Here is a 9,523-nt window from a genome sequence, read left to right as displayed (position 1 = left end):
CCAAACTTTGTAAAGAACGTTGTAATTAGAATCGATTAATAAAACTGTAAATTGGTCAAGAAGCCAAATTTGAATTAAGACGAAAATGATCCAAGTATCTAATGAGATTTAAGCAAACGTTATCAAGAGGCAAATGAGTGAATAAGACCAATCACTTTATCTCATGTTTCAAATTCAGAGGCTTTTCAAAAATGTCAGCATAACCTTAAATCTGCACTGAAGAAGAAGTTCCAGTGTGTGTTTGAGGGGATCGCTAAAGCAGGAAGCCCAACCCTCCTGAATCAGATCTACACAGAGCTCTACATCACAGAGGGAGGGACTGCAAAGGTCAATGATGAACATGAGGTCAGACAGATTGAAACAGCATCCAGGAAACCAGACAGACCAGAAACAACAATCAGACAAGAAGACATCTTTAAAGCCTCACCTGGAAGAGATGAACCAATCAGAACAGTGCTGACAAAGGGAGTGGCTGGCATTGGGAAAACAGTCTTAACACAGAAATACAGTCTGGACTGGGCTGAAGACAAAGCCAACCAGGACATCCAGTTCATATTTCCATTCACTTTCAGAGAGCTGAATGTGCTGAAAGAGGAAAAGTTCAGCTTGGTGGAACTTGTTCATCACTTCTTTACTGAAACCAAAGAAGCAGGAATCTGCAGCTTTGAAGACTTCCAGGTTGTGTTCATCTTTGATGGACTGGATGAGTGTCGACTTCCTCTGGACTTCCACAAAACTACAATCCAAACTGACCCTAGAAAGTCCACCTCAGTGGATGTGTTGCTGATAAACCTCATGAGGGGGAAACTGCTTCCCTCTGCTCACCTCTGGATAACCACACGACCTGCAGCAGCCAATCAGATCCCTCCTGACTGTGCTGGCATGGTGACAGAGATCAGAGGGTTCACTAACCCACAGAAGGAAGAGTACTTCAAAAAGAGATTCAGAGATGAGGAGCAGGCCAGCAAGATCATCTCCCACATCAAGACATCACGAAGTCTCCACATCATGTGCCACATCCCAGTCTTCTGCTGGATCACTGCTACAGTTCTGGAGGATGTGCTGGAAACCAGAGAGGGAGGACAGCTGCCCAAGACCCTGACTGAGATGTACATCCACTTCCTCGTGGTTCAGGCCAAAGTGAAGAAGGTCAAATATGATGGAGGAGCTGAGACAGATCCACACTGGAGTCCAGAGAGCAGGAAGATGATGGAGGCTCTGGGAAAACTGGCTTTTGATCAGCTGCAGAAAGGAAACCTGATCTTCTATGAATCAGACCTGACAGAGTGTGGCATAGATATCAGAGCAGCCTCAGTGTACTCAGGAGTGTTCACACAGATCTTTAAAGAGGAGAGAGGACTGTACCAGGACAAGGTGTTCTGCTTCATCCATCTGAGTGTTCAGGAGTTTCTGGCTGCTCTTCATTTCCTCTTGACCTTCATCAACTCTGGACTCAATCTGCTGGAAGAACAACAAACAACCTTGCAGAACTCTGACACAAGAGAATCTGCAGAGAAACACTTCTACCAGAGTACTGTGGACAAAGCCTTACAGAGTCCAAATGGACACCTGGACTTATTCCTCCGGTTCCTCCTGGGTCTTTCATTGCAGACCAATCAGACTCTCCTACGAGGTCTGCTGACACAGACAGGAAGTAGCTCACAGACCAATCGGGAAACACTTGAGTACATCAAGGAGAAACTCAGTGAGAATCTGTCTGCAGAGAAAAGCATCAATCTGTTTCACTGTCTGAACGAACTGAATGATCGTTCTCTAGTGGAGGAGATTCAACTGTACATGAGATCAGGATACATCTCCAGTTTAAAACTGTCTCCCGCTCAGTGGTCAGCTCTGGTCTTCATTTTACTGTCGTCAGAAAAAGTTCTGGATGTGTTTGAGTTGAAGAAATACTCTGCTTCAGAGGAGGCTCTTCTGAGGCTTCTGCCAGTGGTCAAAGCCTCCAACAAAGCTCTGTAAGTAAATATGTGATCAGGCTTCTTTTCATAACAGAAACAGTGTAATGTGTGATGGCCTCTTAAAATCTTAAATATATTTAATTAAATGATCATCATCTCTAAAGGACATTTTATTTAATGTTTGATAGCAACAGAAAATGTCAGTGTGTAAAACATTTCTGGGTGACAACTTTTATCAAAGTCATATCCAGAATCATCCTGTAAGTAAACTTTTTTTGTACAGCACCTTTCACAGGTTAAAAACCACAAAGTGCTTTACAATAGAAACAGGCAATAAAAAACACATAACATAAAATCATAAGTTATCATTAGTTCTACCTCATTTTTCCTCTGGTCTTATTGCGCTGCATCGGTGCACTGCTTAGCTGAAGATGAGCTCACTTCTATATGTTACAATCAGCCTCACCAGTAGAGTTTCCCAGGACCTGCAGCTCCTGGCAGATTCAATTATATTCCCCCCAGACCTTCCAGAAACCCCAGATCAACCAATCTTCCCCTCCGCCAGCGGTCTCAGTAGACCAAGTACACAAAACCCTGAGGAAGATCAACCCCCGCAAGGCAGCAGGACCAGACAACATTCTGGGATGGGCCCTTAAAGCATGTGCCAGCAAGCTGGCTGATGTTCTCGCTTCCATCTTCAACCTTCAACCCAGGATTGGCAACAGGACTTCAGTCAGCATTATCACAAACACTGGGGTCCCACAGTTTTGTGTCCTCAGACCCATCCTCTACACCCTGTACACCCATGACTGTGGCTGTGTCCCAATTCAGGGTCTGCACGCTTGAAGTACGCATTTTAAGTGCGATTACGTCACCGCCACGCGACGACGGCTGTCCCAATTCGAAGTGTACTTCAAATGCATACTCCAAATGCGCCGTCGATTTCCCCAAATATCAAGCGTGGTCCAGTGCACGCTTCGTGGTCCCATATATCCCACAATTCATAGCGCGGCGGTGGGTGTGGATAATTTTGCCGCAAAATACGGCAGAAGGGAGCGGCCGAAGAGTGAACTGTCAAAAGTAAGTACTGAATATCATGTCACTTATTTATGTGCGAATGTTTAAGAACGAAGAACATTAAAACATTACCGTTGGCCACATGTCGGCAAAGTTATGTGACATTAGTGATGTTTGTACTTTCAGCGTTAACTTGGTTTGAAAGCCTCTACTTTTAAATATATATATAGTCGACCTTAATCTTACAGAGATGTGATGATTTAATGGATAATTAAAGTCAGTCATATATCCACAAACACAACAAGCTGAAAGTCAGTGATGCTGCTCGGTTTGCAGTCCTGAATATCATGGCACAAGCAGGATTCACTGCACTGTTAATGTTAGCTATGTTATATTGCTGCCTCTGTTCGGTGGTGTCGAGCCAAACGGACTTTAACGTGTGTTTGAACGAGCTGACGGTTCACTCGTTAAGCTGAAAGAAAGATGCTTTAATCACAGGAGTCACACATGTGTCCACTGGACCATCTGGGAACTCTTCTTGTTTAGCACTCGTAATAACACAAACACTAAATCCTCCTTCTCTTGTGCTGTTTTGTAGCAGTGTATACACCTGAGACTGTCACCTGTCTGTCTGTCCTGCACTCTCTCTCTGTTTCTTTCTCTCTGATTGTGGAATAAAAGTATGAACATGTATTTATAAGTTACACTTGTGTTTGAATCCTGCAGCTTATCACACATTTGATTTCCATGTGTGACGACTGCAAGTGTCCAGAGTGAGGACAGACTGAGGGACCCACTGCTGCACATCATCTGTGAGGCTTTGCACCCCTGATGATCCACCAGGACAAACTCAGCAGTGTGTGAGGAAGAGGAGGAGGAGGAAGAGCCAGCAGCAGGTGACAGATGGAGAGAATAGACAGACTGTTCCCTGTTTGTGAAGGACTGCTAGAAAAGTTTAAAATAACTTATTGTCTGTCCTGAATCAGTCTTATTAGGTAATGTTCAAATAATGTTATCATTCCAGTGTTTTCAGTGTGGGAGAAAGTACTCAGGGCCTTCAAGTTACACACTATGAAAGGCAGCAACAAGTTTAATATTCAGAAACCTAAAGTATGTATCAGCAGCAGAATGGAGCTAAAAATAAATGTTTGTTTCAGTTCTATGAAGCTTTGAGTATTTTGGATTAGTAGCACTGCTGTGTTTGTTGAATCATATTGCTGTAATTGTTTATATGCTTTATATATTCTGAGGTAAGTTGATCTATAGTGTTACATCATATTCTATAAGGATGTTATGTGTTTGTATACTTTCTGCCCAGTTTGACCCATTTAGCAGAAGTCAGCCTGTTTAAGGCTCTGATATCCATTTTGTATGACTTAAAGCAGTTATGACATGCTCTGATTTTCTCACCCAATAAAGGAATATTTAATATATCAGTCTACTCTTCATTCTATCAGAAACAGTTTTCACAGCTCGTACATTTTCCTTTTTACACATGTATGTAAGCATTGAGCCAAATTTAGTAATGAACCTACACAACTCAGAGGAGAACACACAACTGAGGACAGTCAGGAAAAATGGGTGAAGAACTTTTCAGACCGGAATCTCACTGAACCTGAAAAGAAAGTATTAGCCAAAGGACTCAATTTTGCCATTTCTCCACAACAGTTGCCCATAGTGGACCTCATCACAGCCACAGAAACCGCCATATGGATTAATAAATTATCACAAACAGAAGCAGAGCAAATAATGATGAAAGTCTCAGCCACCCTCTCCAGTGCCAAAGTCCCTCTATCTAACCTCACAATACAAGAAAAGAAGGCTGTCGCTTCCCTGAGCAAAGACCGCAACATCACTATATTACCAGCTGATAAGGGAAGGTGCACCGTGGTCCTAAACACTACAGATTACCACACAAAGATCACTACTCTCCTCAGTGACAACAATACCTACGAAGCCTTAAAGCGAGACCCCACAAGCAGCTACAAAAAGAAAGTTATCGCTTGCCTTCAAGACCTTGAAAAGGACTACCATCTTAGCACCACTTGTGGGGAACACCCCACATCACATCAAGAACTCCACTGACTTCACTGACAAGGTCCAGAAATTTACCCTGGATCCAGATGAAACCATGGTGTTCTTTGATGTAGTCTCTCTCTTCACTTGCATACCCACCATGGAGGCAGTGGAGACTTTCAGAAAACGACTACAAGAAGACAGCTCCTTGGAAGACAGGACCAACTTCACACTCGATCAGATTTGCACACTGTTAGACCTCTGCCTTACCACTACATATTTCAAATACAACGAAGGCTTCTACAGACAAAAACATGGCTGCGCCATGGGCTCCCCTGTGTCACCTATTGTAGCCAACCTATACATGGAAGAAGTGGAAAGAAAGGCTCTTGGCTTTTTTAAAGGAAGAGTACCCAGCCACTGGTACAGATATGTAGACGACACCTGGGTCAAAATCAAGACACAAGAAGTGGAATCCTTCACTGCACACATTAACTCTGTGGATAAGAACATCAAGTTCACCAGCGAAGACACAAAGGATAGGTGTTTGCGTTTCCTGGACTGCGCTGTGCACATTGAAGAGAATGGCAACCTCAACATTGAAGTTTACCGGAAGCCCACACACACGGACCAGTACCTCCTCTTTGACTCCCATCACCCTCTGGAACACAAACTTGGAGTAATTAGGACCCTACACCACCAGGCAGAACATGTTCCCTCTAAGCCTGAAGGGAAAAAGAAGGAACACACACATGTAAAGGAAGCAATTAAAACATGCGGGTATCCTAATTGGGCGTTTATAAAGTCACCAAAGATGCACAGAAAAGAAGATCAGACACCAGCGAGGGAGGATAAGAAAGACAGACGCAACAACACTGCCATCCCCTATGTAGTCGGTTTATCAGAGAAACTCAGGAGAGTTTTCTCCAAGCACGACATCCCAGTGCATTTCAGACCCAGCAACACACTCACACTCTGTAAGATCCCGGATTTTTTATGCAGCCAGACTGAGGAACTGAGCTCATGGTTTTATTCCACCTGTCGGTCTGCTTTGGACACTGTTGCTCCATTAAAAACCAGACTGCCTAAAACTAAATCTGAGCCCTGGCTGAATGACATGACCCGAGCTGACCCGACATGACCCGAGCTGTCACTTGTCAGCTTGACTGCCGTCGAGCTGAGTGCAAGTGGAAAAAGGACAAACTACAAGTGTCATTCCAGATGTTGAAGGACTGTTGGCGTCATTATCAAAGAACTGTAAAAGATGCCAAAAGAAAACACTTATCTGAAATTATTCTGTCAAACTGTCACAACCTGCGTGTTTTATTTAAAACTATTAACTCTGTTCTTAGTGCACCATATACTGACTGTATCGAGCACTCATCTGAGGCCCGTGAAAATTATTTACACTTTTTTTATTGATAAGGTCTCCTCCACAAGGGCTCAAATCTCTCCTTGTGCTCATGACCTCTCAGTCTTTGCTTCCTGCTCTGCTGTCTTTGACAGGTTTGAGCCTGGGACTCTGTCCTTTTTAAAGGAGACTATTGGTCGTTTTAAGCCTGCAGGGTCTCCAAATCATGCTGTCCCTCCTCGACTTTTAAAAGAGGTATTACCTACAGTTGGACCTTTGGTTCTTGAGCTGGTAAACCATAGTCTGATGTCAGGTGTTGTCCCTAAAGATTTTAAACATGCTGTAGTCCAACCCCTGATTAAAAAACCTGCTCTTGATCCTACGGTTCTTGCAAATTACAGGCCTATCTCCAAACTACCTTTTCTTTCCAAAATTCCTGAAAAGGTAGTTTAGAGCCAAATAATGGCCTTCCTGGAAAAGCAAAATGTGTTTTGAAGTTTTCCAATCTGGTTTTAAACCCTTTCATAGCACTGAATCAGCCCTTTTAAAAGTTTTTAATGACATATTTTTAGCTACTGATGCTGGGGACTGTGTTGTTCTTGTGCTTTTAGATTTGACAGCTGCATTTGATACCGTGGATCATGCCATTTTATTCTCTCATTTGGAGCACTGGGTGGGCCTTAGGGGCATGGCACTGGAGTGGTTCAGGTCCTACTTGGCGGGGCGAACTTTCTGTGTCAGTCTCGGTGACCATGTGTCATCCTCCACTCCTCTCGTCTCTTGGCTCAGTTCTAGGCCCCCTCCTTTTCTCTTTATATCTGCTTCCTCTTGGTTCTGTACTGAGAAAGCACGGCATTGCTTTCCACTTTTATGCTGATGACTGTCAGACCTATGTCCCTCTAAAGAAAAAAGGCAGATGCCTCACACAGCCATTACTTCAGTGTCTCGATGGCATTAAGGCTTGGATGTCTGTTAACTTTTTAAAATTCAATGATAAAAAGACAGAGGTGATGGTTTTTGGTAGCCCCACTGAGACCCCCAATGTGTATTTAGATTCCCTGGCCCAGTATGTTAAGCCAACTGTCACAAACCTGGGGGCCAAAGTGGACTGTGATCTGAAGTTTAATAACCAAATTAAGGCAGTGGTAAAATCTAGCTTCTTTCAGCTCAGGCAGCTGGCAAAAATAAAGCCAATTCTTTCACGGCAGTACTTTGAGACAGTGATCCACGCCTTTGTTAGCACTCGGCTGGATTACTGTAATGTACTTTATATTGGGGTCAGCGCATCATATATTACTCATCTACAGAGGGTGCAAAATGCTGCAGCTTGTCTTTTAACTGGCACTTGAAAGTTTGAGCACATTTTCCCTGTTTTAGCTTCACTTCACTGGCTGCCCATTTCTTTTAGGATTCATTTTAAAATTATTTTATTTGCTTTTAAAGCCCTCCATGACCTCGCCCCATCTTATCTCTCTGAGCTGCTACAGCCTTATACACCCACCCCTTCTCTCAGGTCAGCTGATCAGCTGCTCCTGAATGTACCGAGGACTGGGCGTAAACTTAGAGGAGATCGTGCTTTTGCTGTAGCAGCTCCAAAACTGTGGAACGAGCTTCCTTTAGAGATTAGACAGGCCACTTCTTTACCCGTTTTTAAGTCACTCTTGAAAACCTACCTCTTTACCCTGGCCTTTGACACCACGTGAGATGTTGGTTTTTATTTTTATTTTTATTTGAGTTGTTTTTAGTTAATTCGATGCTGTTTTATCTTGTTTTTCTTTTAATATATGGCTGTTTTAATTTTATGAATTATGTGTTTTATTTATTTATTTTTGCTGTTTTCTGTTATTCTATTGTTTTTAACTTATTTTCTGTACAGCACTTTGGTCCTGTGCTGGGTATTTTAAAGTGCTTTGTAAATAAAATTGGATTGGATTGGAAATCTAGAACATCCTGACTCAACAACTCCTTCTTTAAGGGAGTTGTTGAGTCGGGATGTTAATCTTGGAGTGGTTCTGGACAGCTCTCTCAAATTAGACAAGCAAGTGTCCTCAGTTGTGAAAACGAGTTTTTACCAGCTACGCCAAATCTCCAAGGCAAAGCCCTATATTCCACATAAAGACCTTGAAAAGCTTATCCATGCCTTCATTACTTCTAGACTGGACTATTGCAACTCTCTGTACATGGGACTCCAACTCTCTCTCCTCCAGTGTTTGCAATTAGTTCAAAATGCTGCAGCATGACTCTTAACTGGCACCAGAAGGCATGATCACATCACCCCTGTTCTAGCCAATATACCCTGGCTCCCTGTTAAATACCGTATCGTTTTTAAAATCCTTTTGTATACTTTTAAAATTGTAAATAACTTGGCGCCCAGTTACCTAACAGACCTCCTTGACATGTATAGCCCCAAGAGAGCACTCAGATCCTCTAACCAACTGCTCTTAGTGCAACAAAGGCCCCGACGAAAGATGAGAGGGGATTGAGCTTTTGCAATCGCCGCACCTAAACTCTGGAATAGTCTTCCTATCGATGTCCGTGTGTCAGAATCCATTCAATCGTTCAAATCCCGCTTAAAAAGTCACCTGTTCCATCTAGCCTTTGAAGCAAATTAGCACGGACTTCCACCCGGTCTGCATTTGTGCTATGTTACTGTAACCGTAATTGTCACTGTAACTGTAACTTTAATTGTATTAACTGTTTTTGTTGCATTCTGCTGTAATCTGCTTTGCTACCTTCTGTGAAGCACTTTGTTGGACACTGTCCTTTTTAAATGTGCTATAGAAATAAATATTGATTGATTGATTGATTGATTGATTGATTGATTGATTGATTGATTGATTGATTCTTCCCCACTGCTATCAGACTCTTGAACAGCTGAGCTATTTTAACAATAATTTTTGCACATTGTCTTCTTGCATATCAAGCTCATAGCTCCTTTGCACATACATCTGCCTCACACTTAAATTTTGTCTTCTTTCACTCTTTTATATTATTTGTATTTTATATTGTTTTATTTATATATTTAAACCGGCATCTGTGTGTGGACAGCAAAAAAAAAAGAATTTCATTGCATAGAGAAGTGCTTTTTTTCTTTGTACATATGACAATAAATGCTTTGAAATTTGAAACTTGAAACTTTATTCCTTGTCTTTCTTCTCATTTTCTGTTACCAGATCTGCTTGCTTGCTTTTTTTTGTCAGTCTCTCTATGTTGTGCACTTTGT

The 9,523-nt window shown here is 42.4% G+C and overlaps 1 protein-coding gene across 1 annotated transcript in view; it reads left to right on the top strand.

The window, feature by feature from the left end:
• Positions 1-459: 459 nt before the first annotated feature.
• Positions 460-9,523, top strand: part of LOC120433835 (protein NLRC3-like) — a gene marked incomplete at its 5' end in the record, with an annotated part of 43,910 nt that continues 34,846 nt past the window's right edge. The window contains 2 exons of the mRNA XM_039600783.1: positions 460-1,956; positions 2,439-2,713. Of these exons, the coding sequence (XP_039456717.1) occupies positions 460-1,956; positions 2,439-2,713 (1,772 nt within the window). The remainder of the gene's footprint in view (positions 1,957-2,438; positions 2,714-9,523) is intronic.

The sequence above is a fragment of the Oreochromis aureus genome, linkage group 3, assembly GCF_013358895.1.
Source record: "Oreochromis aureus strain Israel breed Guangdong linkage group 3, ZZ_aureus, whole genome shotgun sequence".
In the NCBI taxonomy this organism is placed as follows: domain Eukaryota; kingdom Metazoa; phylum Chordata; class Actinopteri; order Cichliformes; family Cichlidae; genus Oreochromis; species Oreochromis aureus.
This window is presented reverse-complemented; position numbering and strand designations above follow the sequence as displayed.